The sequence below is a fragment of the Takifugu rubripes genome, chromosome 1 (assembly GCF_901000725.2).
Source record: "Takifugu rubripes chromosome 1, fTakRub1.2, whole genome shotgun sequence".
NCBI classification, from domain to species: domain Eukaryota; kingdom Metazoa; phylum Chordata; class Actinopteri; order Tetraodontiformes; family Tetraodontidae; genus Takifugu; species Takifugu rubripes.
The window spans coordinates 24,086,955-24,109,649 of NC_042285.1; the positions used below are offsets into that span (position 1 = coordinate 24,086,955).

Here is a 22,695-nt window from a genome sequence, read left to right on the forward strand (position 1 = left end):
CTCTGTTTGATGGTGAATGAGACGGGTCCAACTTTCCCAGAACACTGTGAAACAACTGACTGGTGGAAACTGGTGCCAGTTGGTGTTTTTTTAGTGGGGGTGGGGACACACACGGTCTCATCATTAGGGGTGATTGGCAGTGGCCGTTTGGGCTCCGTCGATAACGTGCAAGAGGACAGATGTGCTCAGTCGAGCTGGGTGAGAGATGCTGGCGCTCGCTGGATTTCTTTGTGAGACTCAAACACACAACCTGTCAGCCATTAAAGGCTTCTGTCCGCCTGTCACACAACCTTCACGCATGTTTGCGTCTCCATGTATGAGCCGTGTTCCTTTTTTATGCTGGGGATGAAACCGCCGCGTGCCCGTGAGCACGCACTGGCACAATACGAGCCTTTAGGGATCAATTACCTTTCACTCATGTCTTTATCGTTTCAGAGCCTCCACGCACACACACACACACACACACACACACACACACACACACATACAACAAAACAAACCCACTCTGACAGCTAAAATGTTTAAGCAAATGCTCAGTCACAGAATACTATCTCCTGCAACAGCGAACCGAACTACACAATGGTCTTTTGTCCTCACTGACAGAGAGTCCCCATTTGTATCCCACATACACACACGTCCTCATATTGACCTGATAACCAGCACACACGCACACACACACACGTGCATACACACAATTAAGTCACACTTTCTCTTTTCTCCCAGATGTTCCTCCATTTGTTCACGTTTTGCTGTACAAAACTTGTCATCACATTTATTTGTTCTGCAGAGAGGAATCAGAGTGGAGCGGCAAAGACAGATGTGATGGATTCACCGGCATCTGGACTTCGCCTCGGATGTGAAAAACATCTTTTAATTAGGGAGTCGGAGAGCCTTCATCACTTGGAAGTCGTCATCTCACGGTAAACAGATAATGTCACATGTTGGCCTTAAAAAAAAGGGAAAAAATCCCACAGTTAGTGAACGCTCCTGCAGCATCTGTCAGTGTGTGTCCTTGGGTGTTACACCCCCACAGAGTTGGGAGACACCGTTTCAGGACTCCGGTGCCCTGAATAATCAACTGACATTTCCAAGGAGCGCGTTCGCTCGTGCTTTTTCTTTATGACGAGTGTGTGTTTCCATTGTTTCCACTTGTTAACATAATGCGAGTGTGTGGTCGACCACCCAGCCTCCAGGACCGATAGCGGCGCCTCCTCTGTTTACTCTCACGTACTCGACGAAGGCCTAACAACCTGATGATGGTCGTCATGGAACATTCTAATGGAGAGCGACCGTCTGTGTGTTATTGTCACTCTGATATCAAATAAATACTCCGGTGAAACAATAACTCCTGGTTCAGAGACTTCAGCAATCAGCCGCTCCATTACAATAAGAGTTCTCATGGCAGAGGAAGCAGGTGAGCTCCAAACACCACTTCTGCTGCGGCGTGGGCCATTTTCTGTCGTCTGTGCTTGGCAGCCGTTACTGGTGAATTTGAACCTCCCTCACATCGTGTTAGCGTCCTGGCTCGTGTTGAAACCAGGTCGCAATTATGTCAAGATCTAAATATTTCACTCCTTACTGGAGAACTTTCACACGTCCACTGTCTGATATGACATCGTGCGCTTTTATGTGTAACTAATTAAAAGAAATGAAGGTAAGAAAAGCCGCTTAAGCTGGTGTTTTACTTTCTTATGCTTCTGCAAACCTCTCACTCTGTTGAGCCTCTGCTTATTGTTTAAACCCAGTTTTAATGGAGCCCTGAAAATTAATCATTGGGCAGCCGGTCCGAGGGCTCGTACCCACGGACCAACTTTGAGGAGTATTAAAATTTAAGAAGATTTCAGTTTGCTTTTGCGGGGGTCTTTGCTGGTGGCACCAGAGCCAGGGCCCTCTGCCAAATCGCAGAGATTTTGAGCATGCTTAAGCAATCATGACCTGGCATAAGGTCCGTGTACGTAATCAATTATTCATTTGGAAGGTGTTGAGGTGGTGGTGGTGGGGGCGGTGGGGGGGTCGGCCCATCTGCTGAGGGGAGCAGTCCTGGAGTTATTGAGCCGTAGGCTGTCTGCTGTTTAATAATGGTCCAGCTATGTATTGCTCTGTAGCACAGAGCGCTCGATCTATTTCAAATCGCCGCCTTGTGAAATGGAAACCAATACCAGCCCTGACAAATGACAGCAGAGGCTTTGCTTTCAATACGTTGATTCAAGATCTGTTAATGACACGGTCTTAGAAGCTGTTTTGCTTTTGGTGCCATGGAAACAACCTGGGCCAGCTTGAAGATTTTATCTTGTTAATGAAAGCTGAAAATGGAAAGATTTGTCTGTAAAACCCCATATTTCTCGTTAAAATTTAAATAACAATAATTTTGTTTTTAACCCTCTACTTAATGGATGTTCATGTTTATGTGTGACGTGACACGTGTGTCGGAGTCGTCTCCTGTTGCCCACGTCTGCACCTGCACTGACTGCAACAAGGATCCTAATGGAAAATAAAGTAACATTGATTTGCTTGATTGATAAACTTAACACTTGGAGATGTTGCATTTTACATTTGGAGAAAGGTCAATGCGGGGGGGGGGATGGGGGTAACTGGGTCCTGAGGTTTATGGTTCTTATGTGGTCATAACAGAGGAGTTACACTGCACCCTAGCGGGACCTACTGGTACTGCACTGCTCTCAGTTGAATTATTGATATTTTTTGTAGTGACGGTAGATTATCATTATTTGCGTTCATTTTTACTGAAATAATCCTACAACGTGCATATCTTCACATCGTGCTAAAAAAAAACAACAAAAAACTATCAGTTTTCGTTCAATCCCACATGTAACCGGGAATAATTGTAACATTGTGCCACCTAGTGGCCAAGAAGTGTCACCGCGATCACGTCCACAACAACGAGGAAGAAATAAGACGAAAAGTGACTCCTACTGCAGCAAAGCTTTACTGAATCATAACCAGAGTCCAGAAAAAACAGACAAAAGTTTATATAAAATTGCATTCTGAGATGTGTTTTTTCGGTACGAGAAGACATTTCCTACTGTAACTACACAGCATTTATGAGATTTTATGAGCACGTGATAATATTCAAAAAAATATAGGGAAATCTATTTCATATCTACAAACAGCTGACGCCATTGTACAATACATTAACTGCATACTAACACTGGTGAACGTGATCTCATATTAGGACAATTAATCAGGATAGTAGAGTTTAAATAAAAGTCATTACTAAAAAGAAAAGGTTCCCTTCAAGACAGTTAAGAACTAAGCAGATGTGACTTAATGTGGGTCCAGAAATACAGAATAGGACTCAAGATTAAACTTTAAGAGTTCACGGCTTTTTAAGTGGTTTCATGTGAATTTACTGCAGTTAGAAACTAGTAAAAAAGTTAAGTTGATACATAATCAGACTGTCAGGGATTTCCTTCTTCCTGTGGCAGCTCCAGCATCCTCAGATGGGACAATACATTCAGTTCCATAAGGCAGTGTCGTATCTACATATTCACAGCCGGAGCCCAGTCTTATTATCAGAGTAATATTCTGTCTGAGATTTAATTGGATATCATGTAATCCAAGACCTGGAGAACACCTTCGAACTCTCGTCAGCAATTAACTCACTATTTCTTTTCTATAAGATGATGAGAAATGGAAAAAAGAAAACACCACAGCGCAACATCCCACTTTAGATAAAAATGTTAACTTAACAGTACCGTCTGGTCAAAGGCTGTTACACATGTCCAAGCCCTGACCAAAATGGTAAATATAAGGGGAATCATTTAAAATGCTGCAAGAGAAATCAAAACAGAAAGAAACAAAAAAAAAGTATTAAAAAATTAAAATAAAAAAAACAGTAATTTCAAGGTCCAGTGTTGAAAACGGCGATCCAGTGACGTGTTCATCTCCAGTGACGCGTCTTAAGACTCCAGGTGTTTACGTCTTTAAGAATCTTGTGTTTCTGTAATTTGCCTGTGGCCTTCCAGCACACAGAGAAGCTCAGAGTGTGCAGATATCCAGTGTCGTCCATTACCAGTGATAAAACAAATGAGAGGAACAGTGAACAGAGAGAAACAACCGTCCACAAACATCTGCTGGACTGGAGTAACGGCCAAAAGAATCGGGTGCTCTTAAAAACCTATCAGTGGTGCTACCTGTTTATTTCCTACCATCATGAAAAACTAAGCATGTTCCTGTTACAGTACTTCATTAATAATGTGTCACTAAGAATGTGCACGTGCTGTTTGTAAGCTGCCTCGTTCCTGGCTTCACTTCCCTCTCGCTCCTCTGTGTTCGGCTCTCTGATAACAGTGGCGTGTGTGGCGAAGTGTGCAGAGGTGAGAGTAATGCGCCGATGGCGGCTCAGCGTTTCTTTGTCAAAGCTCCGTGGTCAGGAGTCCTCTGGGTTTGGATCCGTCCTCCGAGGGCGGCTCCTGACCAACAGCACTGTGGGATACAGGAGTGAAGCCATCAACACAAAGTAACTGTATAATATACATTCCTGTTAAAATAAATGAGTATTAATCAATATTTGCAGATGAAAGACGTTTCTTTGGCCTCGGGCTGATAAAGTCAACACAAAGACAACTCCTGTACACCTCAGGAATCGCTTGCTAAATGGGTTATTTCCCCATTCGTCCACAAGGGGTCAGCAAACCGCGTATTTTTCTCCACAACCATGGAACACCTTGAGCTTCTTTTAGGCTTTACCTGTTAGAGACCGTGTTAGGTATGTGGGTGAGGTGGGTGAGGCCTGGGGGGTGAGCTGCCCTCCCGTCTGCGGGGAAAACAGGGCTGACCTTAGCTGGATGGTCCAGGTCTAGCAGACCATTAGTAAAGACACCAGGAGGCTGCGTTAGAGGGGGTAGAGGTGGTCAGTTTCTACAGTCTATATTATCACATGTACACACTCACATCAACAGTTTTAGTAAAATAAACATGAATGGAACCAAGCCAATCATATTACAAGTAAGCAAATTCAAAGAAACTCACAGCAGTTGTAGGAATGATCCAGCGGGGTGTAATGACAGGTTTGGGCTGATGGACTGGGGGTAACTGGAAGAAAAGCAATATGTCACAATCCAGCTTTCTGTCTGCATACATGTTTATAAATGCAAGGTTCCCCAATATATTTTGTACAAGGTTCAGGGGTGATCTCAATGTGGAGTTGAATACAGATTTAAAACTTGTAAATGAGGAAAACTAGGACTTGTTAAGGGTATCTGTCACAGCAAATCTCCATACTTACAACAGGAGTCAGGTCAGTAAAATCAATCAGGTTGACAGAGACTGGAGCCACACTCTGCAGGTCAACATCCTCCGTTTTAACCTGCACAGTGATGCAAAAGACAAACACAAGTGAATTAAAGCACCCTCGGCTTAATGGTGACAGAAAAACTCTGTTATGTTCAATACCTTTGGTGCCAGGCTTTCGCTGGCAGACTCAGAAGGCATGCTAGGAGCGGAGGAGTTTGGATCTTCTGTTAGCTTCTCAGCACTGGTAAAGAGCAAAAGAAACATAAGGTTCAGTCTCCAACAGATTTCTGCTCTCTCTGACAACAGAGACGACCATAATCTGAATGACTGACCTGACCCCTGTTGCACAGAAGGACAGGGATGGTTTGAGCAGGTCCCAGGACTCTTGGAGATCAGGCCGGCTGCTAACAGACAGCGACGAGTTGCTCCCCATCCTACCCGTTCTCACCTTTAACCTGCAAGGACACGCAGGTCACAAGTGATGATTTGCTTTGAGAAGAAAAGTGTTTTCTGCTTTAAGCAAAGTCAAATGCTACTTTTGAAAAACATAGACTATTATTTAAAAGAGATCAAAAAAGTCAAAAAATTAAAGGCAAAAATAATCAAATACAACGCGGCCCTTTTTGTCACAACCTCACTTATGAGACAGCAGAGGGGGCTCGTCAACTGCGGATGCTGTTTTTAAGGATGAGCTGCTAGTGATGCAACGCTGTAAACACCAGGAATAATCCTCATGCATATTCAACTGGTTAATTAGCTCTGGCAGCAGGGAGCACTGTGATTGGCTGGGACAATCAGTTGACAGTTTGGAAGACGTGAGAAAACCGGAGGGGGTTGGGGTGGAACACTTGGTCTAAAGGATTTATTATACAGATGAGGCTGCAGTCATACCTGGCAGACGCATCCACCAAATTACAGTTTTTATCTCCAGCAACGACGACATGTTCCTCTGAGGTACCCTGCAGAGCAGAACAAGAGAGAGACTTAACCCTCAACACAATGATATGTAGTGAATCTCATAATATCACTGGAAATAATTGTAGGATATAACTGATGTTTTCTTCTGCGTCTACTAAAGAACACAATGATTTGACTAACAATATAATACAAAAATATGCATAATTATGTCACTAATTGAGCTGGACTTGTTTTCACAGCCAGTGGAGGACTGTGTGTGTGTGTGTGTGTGTCTGCGTGCCTGTCTGTCTCTCACCACGACGGCAGCAGCCTCAGCTTGTGCTTTCAAGATGTTGCTCTTCAGATCTTCTGGTGTTCGCAGCGGAGTGGCACCCGGGCTGCTACTGGCTGTGCTGCTGAGACTGCACTTCTCCATGATTTTCACCACATCCTCCTGTACCAACCGTGCAACGTGCCGCACACATCATGAGTAACAGGATCAAACACCCAACAATAGAAATAAAAGATGAAATGAACACACTTCCACCTGGTTGTTTAACGCCATGTTGACATTGATGTTATTTCTGGGGGTGACTGGAAGGGGAGTGGTTTCCAACTCCAGCTGTTTCAGACGAGCTGCAGCTTCTAAAGAGATAATACATTTGGTTACTCTTAAGTTTCAACGGAGGCTGCAGGATTTCTCAAAAATAGTGGAAATCCAGCTTTAGTGGCTGTCTGAACTGAGCGTGACCTCACCACTGAGGCTCAGGGAATCCTCCCCAGTCGCACTGGGGGCAGCGTAGCTGCTGCTAGGTCCAGCTTCATCCGCGGTCACCGCTGCTGGAACGCCAGGGGCCTTGAGGGCATCATCGATGCACGTCTCCATCATCTCAGAAACCAAGGGAGCACTACAGAGAGAAAGAAGGCACTGCTGATCGTGAAGGAGGTTACAAATCGCAACAATACAACTGTAGAACTTACCTCCAGCAACTGAACAGGCTCTAAAAGGGAAAGTGAGTCCTAATGGTATATTCCATCAGCACAACAGTGTCAAGATAAACAACCAAAAACATGATTCGATTCGGGGCATATTACTGCGAAAAATTGGCCCATTAGGTTGGTATGTACGAACAAAGTCACTGCATTTCAGAAAGTAATATTAATGCAAGATAATACACAAGACGGTGAACTCTCTGAGATACGTGAGAGGAGCATCCAAAGGAGGTTTGGCTTTAAAAAGCAATAACAAAACATCAAGAGGTAAAGAAATGTGATCCCGCCAATGAAAAATGTCTCTTCAAAGAAAGCAATAACTTTTCTGGGAATAATATGGTGTAATATCCTCTGAATTCTCAAGCAAAACCTGAAGCAAATCATTTGATACATGGCCTCTGAAAGGAGCTTTTCCAGTGGCCCAGTAATAACCTCATATTTCTCTGGCCTCAAGTCAAAATGCAACATGATAAGTATATATTACAATATACAGGCAGAGAAGAACAGAAGCTAAAGGACAACACAAGCACAAGAACAATGCTTTGGCCCGAGGACTTGAATCAAGATGTACATAAAACCCTCCCACATGTTGAGTAATCCGTGAATGAAAAGAAGGCAAAGATATTTCCGACCCGCGTGGGCAATAAACATAACTATGAGACAGGGATGGGAGAAAAAAAGAGACACATGCTCACGCCGCATCGAATGACCTTTCAGGTAATGTTTCTGTTGAAAGGTAAAAAAACACAAGCTTGTTTGAGACTTTATTTGGAGATCTCTGCTCAACTCTTCAAACTACAGTGTGGCGCATTCAAGTCTTACAGTATATGATGCTGCTTTTTGGTCAGAATCATTCATATATCTATTTTTGTTACACAACCAACTGAAGGTCTCAGAAATCTGACAGTAAACGGACAAACGAAAGGTAAGTTTCATAGCTCCTCTGTCTGCAGAAATGCTGTATTTGTTCACAGTACTAGAGGCCCTTTGGTCGGCAAAGCTGTAAATATTTAACCGAGTACTCATCGAGCCGTGCATGAAATGTTTGTGCAGAGTGTAGCATTAAACCAGCTCCAGTGTCTATACATTCTGAGTATGGAACCACTGCTAGCACAGTTGGATGGTTGTGTCATACTGTACCATAATGTTTGCTCTATGTGCAGTGCTAAAATCAGATGAACAATTTACTTTCAGCTTTGATTACATCTTGCTTGATTTTCTGCTCAAAGTGAGACATTTAATAAATATTTAATAATTTAAAGTATGATTAGAGGACTGCATATCCTTTTAGGCTAGCTTATAACTGAAAAAAGATAAAAAGCCAACATCTAATGAAATATAAATGCATGTGCTTATGCAAGATTTTAAAAAATCTAATCTGCTTGTATAAAATACCATTTATAAAATCACATTTACAGGAAAAGGATGATTGAACAATATATAAAAATGTGAAAGCCTCCTGGAACTATGTGGTTTATTGGTTTGTTGAGAGAATTCCTAACCTTCACACCTGTGCCTCCTGACCTCAACATCTCACCATGAGATTAAGGAGACAAATAACAGGCAAGACATGGAGAATGACCTAAAAATCACTCTAGTCTGCAAGGAAAAAGGATTTGGGAACAGTGAAGCAAAACAAAGGAATAAACTGAAACAGCATCAGGCATAGTGGCGGTGTGATGTCATTGATGAGGCAGCAGTTTCAGGTGGGTGTCATCACAATGACTATGTGGCGTTCAGGAACGCTGCCCTTAATAAGAATCTTGTCTTACACATGAAAAATACCAGATATGTTTTTACAGGTGAAGCCCGAGTCGGTTATTATTGCTGTCGGAGTCACCACAGGACAGATCCTGAAACCGCCGTCAGTGGTCAGGGTCTTTCCAACTCCCCGTTGGAATATTAAGAATGGAGGGAAGATGACACCTAGGGGAGAACAGGGTGGAGGGATGGGTGTAAGGTGAGGGGTGTAGGATGAGAGAGGTGGGGATGCAACCAACACAGCAAACAGAGGGAGACTGGATTTAAATGAAGGACAGAGATGAAACCAAAGAAATCAGCAGCACAAAGAGGCTCAGAGTCATCTAATAATGGGAGTGACAGAAAAACACCTAAATGGGTGACTTCACCAACAACACAGCACAACACAGAGGATTTAGAAAAGTTAGCAAGCAAGTTAGCCGCAGGACAGACGATTCTTGTGGACTTGACATAACCCGTTTGTAATTCACTGTATTTAGCTTCTCTATTATTCTATTTACTGTATAAATGCAGGATCTGATTAAAACGAATCTTCTCCAAAAATCTCCATTCTAATATTAAAAACAGAACTATACAAGATGGTGATTACCCATTAGAAACTGAAGAAACCACACAACTTCCAAACACAGCATGCTGTGACAAGTGTTGTGACAGGAGCACTTCAGTGAAGTGGAGTGGCTGTCTCTGGAGCGTGAGACCCTGGCTTTGCATCTCTTGTGACTGGGTTTGACGGCACATTGTCAAATCTCTGCTTACAGAGCCAGCATGACAGGGTCTGAAGCATTTATTCCTGATGACAGCTCATCTGAGAGCACAAGAGGCAAGAAACATGCCGTTTCTCGATGCTGCCATCATAAAAACAGACTATTTTCATGACCTTTGATCATGTCACCCGATGGACTTGGACTGGCTTACTGGAGGTTTCATATATCCAGAACATTTTTTTTTTTTTTACTGGGACAGAAAGGAGAGAGCAGAAATGAAAATGGTACAGAAACATGAGACTTTAAAACGAGAGAACTTAACAGAGGAAGAGGAGGAACAGACATCACAAATCAACAAGCCAAGGTAACCGGATGACATCAGAGAATCCCTTTAGGTCTTTAGATTTATCTGCAGGCAGCTTCAGCATTGCAACAATAACTCAATTTTATGACTTTTTAAAGCTGGACAGGCGGATGGGCACGGGGAGGGGTGGGGGGGTGCTGCTGCTCATGTTATCAGGAGGGCAGCAGATGTTTACTGGGGGTCCATGCGGAAATCAATAGAGACATTAAAGACAAATAACAAAGGCTTGAGAGGAGTTAGGGAAAGGAAGCAGGGGTTGGTGACAGTATTAGAGGTATTAGCATCACCTTCACATCTACGGAGTCAGTTGTAAACAGTTGCTATGATGATAAAGTAGTGAAGAACTGCGAGTTCCAGAGAACGTGTCAATAATTCTGTTTGGTTATTTTGATAACACTGACCCCGGAGGATACTGGAATGTGGGTCTGTGCCTGGTAGATTGCATCATTGAAAAGGTTAGACCTGTTTTCTAACTTTAATTTGAGTCCACACGCTGAAAACTCAAGGTTGGACATTTGAGATTTTCTAATATTTATAATGTTTTTTCCATGCACCATTCAATCCAAGCAGATGTCTGTGCATAGTGGGCATGACAGCAACAGTACAATAAAAATTCAAAGGACCCTGCTCTGTTAAATAGGTAATCTTTCTACTGAGAGGTTTGATTAGGAAATGTAAATTTTTATGTTACACAAACAGACGTATGTGAAATATATATAGGATGGAGGACAGACTGCAAAGAGAAACATACACTAGTATGCATCATTATCCTGAGCATGAACACATCCAAAAGGTCAACTAAAAGATGCCAAACACCCAAAAACCAGCACACTGTTTCATACACAGATTCGGTTAGCATTTCATGCTGTTTAAAGCAAAAAGATTGGCAAATCACAGGACCAGATTTCATTGCAAGGAAACAGTTTCCCAAAGAAATGAGAAAGCCCGACACTACACAGCCGCTGATTGGTTAAAGCCTGAGAAATGGCAGAGTTTATTGTTCAAGTGTACCTACCTGGCCTGCCTCCAGAACATTTATCCTCAGTATATCTTAATACTGGAACACATAGAAACCGCAGGTTTGTCACAGATTAAAGTCTGTACATCCAGTATGCTTTTGTAGGTTTCAACAGTCACAAAAAGCAGACTGATCAACTTTGACAGTGAAATGACCTGATGGTGCCCTAAAACGTTTTGCTTATGACTGCATAATGTACTAAACTATCATAAATGACTTAATTAAATCATTCACCAGTAAAAATTAGAAAATTCATACAGTTCTTGTGTGAATCTGACACCTGCCTGAACGTACTGCTGCATTACTGGCCTGCGGTATGAACTGTAATCTACTAATGCAAACAAGAAACTCCTTCCCTCGGGGCACTGAGTTACTGCAAACACCTTTAACACATACAACCACATGCACAAGCCGACTCACACTCGTACACAAACTGCAAACCAGCGCAATATAAATATAGCCTTCAAATAAGTTAAGGAGGTTAAAAAGGTAATAAAAAATAATGAGGATTTAATAAAAACAAAATATTCATTCATATTATAAGGTCCTTTTTAATCTCCAGGGATATAATAAGTAGGCAGTCTTAGCACAACTGAAACTATGTACCAACCTCCTTTTATCAGGGCCAGGACTTCGTGGTAGAGCTTCGATTTCCATTGGTCCACAGGCAGATGCAGCTACAGGGCTGACCACAGGCATGGCTGACCAGGCACCTCTAATGAAAGAAGGCTGAAGGAGAAAAGAATCAAGCTGCTCACTTCATAACAGAGAAGAGATTCAAATACAGATAGATATTTCCCCCTCTCACCTTATTGTCCCTGCTGGAACTGACTCCATTGCCTGAAGAAAGAACCCTGAAGAAAAAAAAGCTGGTGCTTTGACTGACATACTGTATTAGTCAAATTACCCTCCAACTGATACAGATTCATAAGCAACTTTTTGTGCTTCGCATATTTTAGGTCTTCTTGATTTCCAGGCGTCATGTAGGAGATTACCAGAAGAAAGATAGGAGTCACATTTCAATAAATCAGGGGCCAATATTACATTGCTTATACACAGTATTACAAGTGCTTTGTTGCTTTGAAGGGGAATTTGAATGGTCACAGTGGAGGTCTGTGTAATCAAGAGTGATATAAAGTCACAGGAGGGTTAGTTTTCACAATGCTTTGACTCAGCTGGTCCCATGACAGCTTAAAAAAACAGCAGTGACATAATGTCATTGGCCCGCCAACATATCCTATAACAAAAGGCTACCTCTGTAACAGGATTACAGTCAAGACTTGAAAATGAATTAGGTAGAAAGAGAGTTAGTCACGGCATTTGATTGACAGAACTGTAGACACTTAAGCTTGGACACACAGCACACATATACTCACTCATTGGCATTCAGGTGTCCTGCGTACACACATAAAACACAGTAAGCATTCAGATTCTAACCACTATGTGTATAAATGTGTAATAATAATAGATGCGGACAGTGTGTAATGTGAGTTATCATTTGTGTTTTTACCTCTGTTTTGCATGGTTCTTCTAGAATAACGTCGACTGGGTCGTCTTTCAAATGAGGCTGACCTCCTCGCTTTACTGGCCTTGGTCGTTTGATACTCGGTTTTTCCACTGGTAATATAGAAAAACATAATTTGGTAAAAATGTATAATTATTATTATTATTTTGTCAGCAATGCAGATGAACCACTGAATATAACACGTTTCCCAACGGTTCTTGGATGAATCTGTATTTCTTTCCAAAAACGGAGTGCAGTATTGACCCCCGCTGAACTCTGGATCCACCCAGGCGACAACAATAACAAACTCTGCAACCTCTGAGCTAGAACAACTTTAGTGGCAGTGCTTATACAAATGGGTGGCAGCGTCTGAACTCACACAGAAGAGAACTCATTTGCTACTGTGATATGAGAGCACCGAGTACCTGACTGAAACATACTGTAGTGCTGCGGCAAAGAAATAGATACTGAGTAACCTCTGGCACCATCTGTGCAAGTACATTCCAACATGTGCTTGAAAGCAAACAATTGCATTTGGACCAGACGTTGCTGACGATTAGGAGGTGCAGTTCCTGATAGTGACTTAACAAACAGACCAATAAATGTCATTCACTCATTAAGCTTCTTTAAGATTTATCGCACAACATGGTAAAGCCATCATTTTGTGTGTCCAATTGAATATTTTTGTTGCATTTGTTTATGAGGGAGATTTTCGTAATCTAACCTTAATTATCTTAAAGCTGCATGAGTGGTATAAAATTGTAATACCAATCCAAGCATCCAAGAAGGAAAGCTCAACTTTTTCACAAGCCATCTTACCCCTTGAGCTCTCCTAGTACGCCCTCTTCTTACCTGTATCTGAAGCGAGATCCCATGCGTATGAAACCAGAGCGTGCCGAGTTCTTCTGCACTGGCCCTCTCAGCCTAAAAAAAGAGTGATGTTCCACCGCACACTTCCAGAGGTGCTTACAAGCCTTGGGATGATCCATCCTGAAGACAAAGGTGTGCTCCTGTTCTTTTCCCTGGGGAGACGTTAGTGGAAGAACAGAGGAATGCTCCATGTATAAAACAGGAGAGACACCAGTCTTGTCTTTTGTAAGGCCAGAGTCATCATTATATGGTTTTCCTGCAGGCCAGTGCCACACAAAAATAAAATACCTTTGACGATTAAATATAAAAGTTGGGTGCCTTCAACAATATGGTCTTGCTTGTAGGGATATAAAATAGGAGGAATGACCAGCTGACCTACAGTGTGTGAAGTTGCTGCTTCATTAATCCAATTAATCTGATTTTACTGGAACCACTCACATGCCATTTTTGGAATTCTTCATTTTTCTGTTCATATTGGTTTGCAGGTGCTCACCCAAAGAAGCTAAAAAATGAATCGTGACTACTTGAATGAAAATGAGGCAGGTGACAAGAGCAGCCAACAGTGTGGAACTGTTCCAGGCAGAAGTGGGAGGGGACAGTGTGTAGGAGAATAGTGCATACCACAAATACCAGAGGGGGTGGACGTCTTTATTATCCTCACTCAGCGACCTCCACAACTGATATAAAACCAGATTCAGAACCTTTGCCTCTGGCTAACAGGGTTTCTCAGCTTGTTTCATTATGATTTCTTTGTTTCTGAGGTTTGTTTCACAGTATTTTTTTTTCTAACCAAAAAAAACAAACAAAAAACTGCAAAGGCTTTAGATCTAAAGAGACAGAACAAATTACTCCAGAGCAAAATGCATACAGCTATTTCCTGTTTCCTGCACTGATATTCATCCATGCAGATTGTTTCAGGGAGCGTTGCAGATTTTTGTCACTACATTAATCTGCAGATGTAGAGCTCAATTAGATGGATATACCCACTGTTTCAAGATCCAATTTTTAATCAACGATTTATTTATGTAGATATACAGTAAACATCCATTTCTGCGTATTTACCTGTTCATCATCCTCCACTACCACAAGTGTCAGTTTGCTCTTTTTGAAATCCAAACAAGTAATCTTTGGCCTGAAACGTTTCAGAATAAAAACAGCATTTAGAATACATCCAGATGGAACGAGATTGCATGGCATAAAGAAGGTAAATAAACTCTCTACATAGAGGCAAAGTAAACATACCAGAAGAAGAGACCAATCTTTGTTGCTCCTTCAAAGACGAGAACACCCGTGGGTGTCAAACCCAGGCTGTATTCATTACCATCTCTGGCCTGAAGGAAAAGAAAATAGCAGACCCTGAACTTATTTGCCTTTTCCAGTGAAAACAAGTCAGATATGTTGTTCCTGTACCTTGACCATATGCATGTCCACACCATACATCTCTAACCACTTGGCCTTGTTCAGGTAGTTAATTTCAGCTTGAGCTGGGGTCTGACCCCTGCGGAAGACAAGGAAAAGGTCAAAAGGACCAAAATCAGAATTTACAGAAAAAAATAAAAATAGAGGAACCAGAAAAAATTGAAAAAGATGAAAAAGTACAAAAACAGGCAAAAACATTTGTTGAAATAACAACCTGCACTCTTTCCATGCGTTGTAAATCGCAAGCTCCACTTCTTCTGTCTGGTTCGGGATGAAGCGAAATTCTGAAACCAGGTCTAAATTGTGTTCTAGAGGGTCACAATCACCAAGCTCAGCTGAAAGATAAAGAATTCACCAGAACTTTAACCAGGTGGACAAAGAAAAGAGGTGTTACTAAAAGCAGCAGCTAACAGTAAATTAAACCTCATCTTATCTTATTCCGTGGTAAAAAAACAAAAACAAAGAAAGCTTAATAATTGATCAAGATACAGCATAGTGAGAGGGAAACATTAATCATTTCATGTTGTTTGGGGTTGGTTTAGGATCAAAACTGTTTTTGGATTGGGGACTCTGAAATGGATGACTATATTTTGCAAGCATGTGTTGTAGCATTTGCTGCCCACCAACTGTGTTTGTGTACCCATGCATACAATATGATTTCACTAACATGTAAAAGTACATGAATCCTTCATTAGCATGATGGATACTGCTCAGTTTTTCTTCGTTGAAAACAACAGCTCTTACTCTAAATGTCACACTGGAATGATCAAATCTCACCGGTGTGCAGTTTCACTTTACCAAAAGCTATACCTTTCATTGTTTTGCAGTATTATTACAGCTTACATGCCCTACGCTCTTGGTTTGGGAGACATCCATTCTACAACTCAGGCCTGAAGGGGATCATAATGCACAGCTCAACTCAAATAACATTCCACATGCAGTGTACTGAACAAACAATTACAGCTTTTAGAGGAGATTCCAGTTGGAAAAATAATTCTCCTGGTGTGCTTACCCTGCAGTGAAAAGGCAGCCAACTCCACAGCTGTGACAAAGGGACACTCTAACCTGGAAATACAGACAGAGAGTCAGCCACCAATTCAGCTAAAATGCTGCTGATAAACTAAATAAATAAACTTGAACCTATGAAATAACCCAAGACTTTCTGACCATACACTACATGCAGTTAACTTACATTAAAATAACCCCCCCCCCATAAATAAATACACTGTCCACTTCCTGACTGCTGTTGATAATTCTATTCTGCTCAGGTGCACGTAATCCTCTAAGCCTCTTACTGTAACATCGCAAGGACAAGCAACATTATAAATGGATTCATGCTGAGGGGGATAACAAATGAAGAAAGGTAACATATACTGTTCAGTTGAAATTATAAATATTAAGTGAGGCAAGAAGGTCTCAGTTTGTATTTTTCTACTGCCATCATGTGATAGCTTATCCATTGCTCCTACAATTAGTAACTACTGTATTTCACATTCCTCAAAGGTTTATAGTGCTTATAGATATAAAGCAGGTGGACTGAAAACAATTCAACCCTTGAAAAACCTACCGTTTCCCAACGAATACAACATTTTTGAGATTAACATTTTATAAAAGACGTTCTGTGTATGGGACAGAAAGCAATTATGATGCAAAAGATACCCACTTCCCACTGAGGACATCTTGCTTCAACTGTAGCACAAATAGATATCTGAAAGAAAGATGAAAAAGCGATGTATGGAAATGAAAAGTGAAAAACTTTGGTAGTTTCATGGCGTATAATACAGAGACAAAAAATTACACTGATCTGTAAAAGCAAGCATGAATCAACTGTAAAATTCATTCAAAAAAGGGAGGTTCATGAAAAAAAAGGGAGGTTTCGCAATTCACCTGGTGAGCTCCTCGTGCAGGTTGTTCGGTTCCGAGGAGTAGAATTTTACTCTCATGTGAAGGCAGTATGGTGGGCCAACTGAAAGGCAGAGCAAAATAAAAGCTCAGAACATGTTGCCATTAAATATAATGCAGAAAGATGCCAAAATGCAGGCAAGAAAAGCTTCCACGCCAAATGCATCGTAAACTGTATGGGTGTAGGAAGTACCTCTGTAAACTTACTTTTAACTTGTTTTTTGATGCTTTTTGTAACATCAAGCCAGTGCTGAAATGAGACAAATGTGATGAAAACCATCAGTGTTATTGTAGAGAGGTCGGTGCAGGCAGATTAGCATAAAGTAGCCAGCAGCAACTTTTGTAAAGTGCAGCTGAACAGCTGAAAACTCAGAAGTTCAACATGCTGAAAAGGTATGCATGAGTGCTGCAATTCCTCGCTAAGGTTCAGGCTCTCCGAGGCATGAAAAAATTCAAGGAGGGAGGGAGCAAGGGAGAGAGAGAGAGAGAGGGAGAGGGAGAGAGGGGGAGATAACAGAGGAACTCTCTAGACTACTCTCCCCCACATTCTTTATTACAGCCCTTCCTCTCCCTCCCTCCCTTCCACTCTCACTCTCCCACCCTTTTGACTCTTTTCCTCCACCCCTCTCTTCATGGAGTCTCGCCCTTCATGTCTATCTTTCATCTTTCCCTCCTTCCATGGCCTTCACTCAGTATCAGAGCAGATGGACGAGAGTTAAACTGGTTTATTCCTCAGCACGGTCTGATTCTGGCAGAGGTGACAAAGGTCCCAGAACCAATCCTTTTAGCTTTGTTACTGGAGCAGCCCCAGCCTAAATCCTTCCTTCTGTGTGAATACGGTTTGGCCTGAAATCTGAGATATAGAGTTCAGGAGATTGCTTTATAGTGTGTGTGTGTGGGGGGGGGATGAAATTTCAAATGATAAAAGAATACTATGAGGAGGGCAGCTGCAGTCTTACCGGCACTTGTGCAGAGTCCATGAAGCGCAGCCCAAAGTAATCTTTCTCTATGATGTCCAGATGGTACATGATCTGGTCAAACAGCTCCTCTCCTTTGGCTTTTTTCTGAGGAGAGGAACACATCATATTAGGACAGAAATAAAAGAGAAGAGCTTCACCGCTGGCACCCACAGGTTTGGTTTGGAATCGAGACATTATGTTGAGATCCTGCCAATGAAATTCATTTTTTGAAGTATCTCTTCAATGCATAATGACTGTGGCATATCAGTTTTTAAATTGGTTTTGTTTGTGAGGGTTAGATGTGTTTTACAGACTGTTTTATAATAACATGCAGTAATCTGACTTTGAACCAAGTCCAGACTGTACCAGGTACGGCCCGAGTTCAGCTCAGAACTGGAAGATCTCTTTCTCACATGTGCACACGCACACAGACACATGAGCCAATCTTCCGAACCTCACCACGAGACAGAGTGACCAGGTTGTCATGGCAATAGGGGTTGGAGTGCCCCAGACAGCGAGGGGCTTGGTTAAGCTGGGTGACGGGAGATGTCGTGTGATCATCAGGCTCTGAGGACCCATCACAAGGAAATGCCATAAATTATGATGTGACTTCTTTCTTCTTATGTGTTTTCTTTAAATTAAGTCCAACCCAGTTTCTTTATCTTGTTTTCTGAATAATTTATCAATTTGTTTGTACTGTTTTCTAGTGCAGAAGTTTTCACATCATTCCTGCTTCCATCACATTTAAGACAATATGAATATAAAAATATAAAATGGAATGTTTGGCACTGTCGTATAAGGCACCGAGAGAGACACGGTGCCTCTGCAAGTTCCCTCATGTCTCCTACACCCACAAACACCCAGTAAAGACTCCTGGGCAGCTCGGGGCACTGGCCCCATGCTGGCTGGCATAGCCGACAAGGCATACCGCTCCCCTGTGGTACCCAGGGGGGAGAGTACAAAGAACTCATTGTGCATGTGTGTGTTGGACTCAAGGCCTTGTTACAGTGCCTGCAGCATTGTTTGGCTGCTTACAGGCTTCCTGCCTGCCCGCAGGCACACAGCTTCGTCGCACAGACACTGTGTCATTTAAGGTATTTAGCTGATGCTCTCATCCAGGACAGTTAACAAGTATGTTAAGTTAAACAGCGTAACCGTGATTTCCCTTCTGTAGACAACCAGGCAGGCAGAGGGCTACAGACCTCCAGGAATCATATTAGTGGAAAATAAGGATGGTGTAAATAAACAGCTGTTAGCAAGTAATGAGAGATCACATATTTCCTGAACGCATCACACAAATGCAAAAAAAATAAAAAGGTTTACACTAATAAAGCAGTAATGCACAAAGAAAAGGAAGTTGGAGGAGGAAAATGTGTGGGTGGCTGAGGGAGAGCAAAGGGAGACAGATACAGTGGGGAAAAAACAGGAATGTGAATCATAAGACTGTGAGGAATTATGTACGGTCGTGGATACTGTTGAGCTCAGGTACCCTAGGAGACAGCTTTGGGTGGCCTTAAATACTGGGGACACACAGCTGGAAGGCTCGTATAGCCTGTAAATGGGCCCTTTTCACTTTTAGACAGTGGTTGACTATTTACAACCACCTTTTCAGAAGGAAAAGCTAATGGACCTACTTAGGGACCCCCAACTGCTTACTGTCAACAAGTCTGTGCACATGTAGCAAACCAAGCTGCATTTAAGCAGTTTTATAGAGATTGTTGCTGCTATTTTAATATGTCTGGTCATTTTTCCAGCAAAGTGCCTGTTCTATTTTAAACCAGGAAAGACCAGATTTTGCACTTGGTTTCTCAGTCTGTGTAACTAAATGATAAGTCTTGTGGAAACAAAGATAGCCTGAAAGTCTCCTGTTTGCCTGTGGTCCCCACTGTTAGATGGGGGTTTTTTTTGCAGTCCTACACTCAAATTCCACGTGGTATGCAGCCACCAGGGATTCAAATGTTTTTTCACACCACATTATGCACATCCAACCCAAAGTTAAAGTTTTAAAGACATTCGATTTGTGGTGTCCACTTTGTGTCCGTATAAATGGTGCGCGTCTACTTTCAAAAATATTTACACCATAATGTTCTTAAATGAGTCATCTGCTTCTTATTGATGGCTAGTCCTCTGGGCCTGCTCTTGAAATGCTGCTGTTATCCTGAGTGCAAAGGCTATCTGGGAAGTAAAGAATTCATACAAAGCCATGTGGCTAACTTAACAGTTGTTAAGTGTACTATCAGCTTGGGATGGTTAAAAGATAAGAGGTTTGGGGAAATAGGTGGTTTCTGAAAATTTGAAAATTAAAGCAGACCCTGAGAAATGCATGAAATGCCAAGCGGAAAAAGTTAAAAAAAATGTTAAAAGAAGAAAGGGAAAGGGGAAAAAAGCAAATAAAAACCGTAACCAGCTTATTGTTGCCCCCAACACCTCACTGACGGGAAGGATTATATGTTAGTGATTTAGGGGAGGCCAGAAACAGCCTCTGAAGTGTGTGGCATGACATCACTAGTGACATGGGCTGAATTACGTGTTTCTTCTCTTGCTCAATAAGTAAGTGTGGAATTCTGAAAAGCTGGGTCATTTAATTTAACACAGTGAAGGTTCACTGCATGACTCAATTCAGGAATTATGCTAACCTTGGAGTTGAAAAGAAACACATCAGAAACTACGAAAGGGGAAATATGAAGGGGGGAACAAAATAGCTACAAATGTAGAAATTCTCTTCAAGGGACAACAGTCAATCTGATTTAATATAAGCAATTCAAGCAAGGGAAGAGATGTCATGTGGAGAGGTGAAAAAGAAAGGGGGGATGGGATTCATCTCCCTGTCGTCGTGTTTATGAGCCTGACATGTCATGTGATTAAGGGAGTTCTTCTGAGAGGATCATGGAATTACAGGTGATCAGCAACAATACCGCACACACACGTGCGCGTGCCCTTAGAAGGACTATTCTACCAACACATCCATTGGGTAGCTCTCTATGTAAACAGTGTTACGTGGTCACCATGTTTCATTCAACTGGCTGCTGTGGGTTAAACACGCAGTATATTATGCATTGCAAATAGATAATATACTGCATTTATGACAAGATCAGACAAATGACCAGATGAAGAAATATCAGCACTGTAACAATTACAGAATGATACAACTGCAACGGTCACAATCCCATCCTTACCGGCAGGTCGACGCTGACGTCTGTCCCGTCCAGTAGGGACACTCGGCAGGTGATGATTGACTTGGCTTCCCCAGCGGCGGGGATGTGTGTCGAGGCCCTCTGGGCTTCACGTAAGCGTGTTTTCTCCGCGTGTTTCCGAATGGAGCGTCGCCCCAGCGTCCTGCGCAGGAAACTTAACATGATGAGAGACAGCGCAGGGTTCAAGACCACTCCTGGAAGACAGAAGGAAAGATGGACAAACATATCATTTCAAATGTTTTCAGCCATAAAGAGCATGCTCGTTTAAAAATGTGCTTGTCTTGATAGTGGTAGGTGAGCGTCAAGGAAAGTGGTAACCACCATGTGTGCTAAAAAGAAACTAATTAGCAGGTGTACAACCATTGTTTGAAAAATAACATTCAGTACAGCCTTCTAATTTACAGTTACACCAACTACAAGAATTCTGACTTCATTTAAGAAAACTATGGATACAATAATTTGGTCATAATATCTAATGTAATTGTATTCAGATTGACAGTTGACAGGGATAATCCCATTGTTTGACTGTAAAATAAATATCCCATTGTTTAATAATTGAGACATACTTGAGTTGCGTACAGTTTAATTAATCAACTATGCCATGTATGTATACATAAATCAACAGTTATGATGGTTTTCATTCTGAGAAACAGTTAATGGTGACGCAGCAATAAAACTTCAATCGTTGGAGAATTTTGTATTTAGCGTTAAAAAGAAATACATTTCTTCTGCTAAGAATAAATCTGCGTCAAGCTTCCATGCTTAGGTTAAACAAAAATTATATAAATGATGCTAAAGTGAATAAAATACTGCCTAATATTCAGACTAATTGAACCCTCAGTATGAAAACTGAACATCACTACGACGAGGCACCCAGTATTATGCTAAAGCAACAGGTGTGCGCTTGTTTTCTTGTTTCCGGATAAACCGTTAGCGATGATAACCAGCAGTGAGCTAGACTCCGACCGCAAAAGGGTGTCGAGAGCTACAAAACAGACGCCTCCTTTAGCCCAGCAACTCCGACATACACTTGCTCCTCGGCCACTTGTGGATCCGTGAGGGTCTGGATGAAGGGATACTTACGCAAACCTGCTCCTAGGGATCTAAGGGGAAACCACGTCCTTCTGCATTGTAGACGACTAAAGAGCAGCGCCGCGTAGTTCCATGTTTTAAAACTGGTCTTTGTCTCCTCTTTTGTCGGCCTCGACTACTTCTTCGGGATGATTTTCTCTCCCAGGTCACAACAAAAAAAAAAAAAAAAACCACTCGGAGGCAAAGCTGACCTCCGGATATGACGTCACAACAAATCCCTAGGGGAAAAAAACGGAATTAGCATTTTTAAAGACCCAGTATCTCTTTATCCGTAGCCCTTGTCCTGGTATCCTTGGATTCTTTATTATTTCTGTGCATTGGAAGACTTTATGCACTCTCTATGGTTTCGCTTGGACGATGTGCAAAGGGCTGAACAAATATAAATTCATACAAAACCAGAAGAAATTATTGAAACCAACGGATGCAACAATGGTGTGATCGATGTATATATATATTTTTTGGCGAAAAGTATTGCGTAGAAGGATCAAAATACGGAATGAAGCCCTTTTTTTAAACCACATATTGATAAAGCCTATTATTTGACAACAGCACCCTCTGGTGGTTAAAAGTAACGGATTTTTGATAGTGGCTGAAACCAAATTTTGTAGATTTGGTTTACTATCAGGTGGCTTTACACGCTGCCCCAAAAAAGTAATAATCTAATTAGTCTATTCTGGAAACATTTATTTGTGCATTATTCTTCCTCAAATATATGCAGAGTCTGATTTACAGTGGGGTCTAAAAGGTTTTTAGTGCCATCTTAAA

The 22,695-nt window shown here is 41.8% G+C and overlaps 1 protein-coding gene across 3 annotated transcripts; it reads right to left on the reverse strand.

The window, feature by feature from the left end:
* Positions 1-2,922: 2,922 nt before the first annotated feature.
* Positions 2,923-22,105, reverse strand: epb41l5 (erythrocyte membrane protein band 4.1 like 5). 3 transcript variants are annotated; one of them, XM_011618706.2, is made up of 26 exons: positions 21,922-22,105; positions 20,821-21,032; positions 17,645-17,749; positions 16,893-16,935; positions 16,671-16,749; positions 16,447-16,491; positions 15,796-15,848; positions 14,998-15,118; positions 14,775-14,862; positions 14,607-14,695; positions 14,427-14,496; positions 13,347-13,516; positions 12,501-12,607; positions 12,367-12,385; positions 11,799-11,844; positions 11,601-11,719; positions 6,907-7,058; positions 6,698-6,795; positions 6,452-6,604; positions 6,145-6,212; positions 5,586-5,708; positions 5,413-5,494; positions 5,246-5,326; positions 4,990-5,052; positions 4,708-4,847; positions 2,923-4,443 (listed from the first exon to the last, which is right to left on the reverse strand). In XM_011618706.2, exons 2-26 carry the CDS (start codon positions 20,998-21,000, stop codon positions 4,374-4,376), a joined length of 2,364 nt encoding a protein of 787 aa, XP_011617008.1. In that variant the 5' UTR covers positions 21,001-21,032; positions 21,922-22,105; the 3' UTR covers positions 2,923-4,373. The 3 variants fall into 3 exon arrangements, with proteins under 3 accessions (XP_011617008.1, XP_011617009.1, XP_011617007.1); XM_011618707.2 differs by having other exon boundaries at positions 6,467-6,604; positions 6,692-6,795; XM_011618705.2 differs by having other exon boundaries at positions 6,692-6,795.
* Positions 22,106-22,695: the final 590 nt, after the last annotated feature.

What these genes read in the sequence shown, in the direction of transcription:
- epb41l5 (XM_011618705.2), bottom strand. Translation starts at nt 21,000, where the DNA reads ATGTTAAGTTTCCTGCGCAGGACGCTGGGGCGACGCTCCATTCGGAAA. An exon ending in CAAGATGTCCTCAGTGGGAA is followed by an intron (nt 15,849 to 16,446) that starts GTGGGTATCTTT and finishes CTGTATTTCCAG; the next exon opens with GTTAGAGTGTCCCTTTGTCA. An exon ending in GGATCTCGCTTCAGATACAG is followed by an intron (nt 12,608 to 13,346) that starts GTAAGAAGAGGG and finishes CTATATTACCAG; the next exon opens with TGGAAAAACCGAGTATCAAA.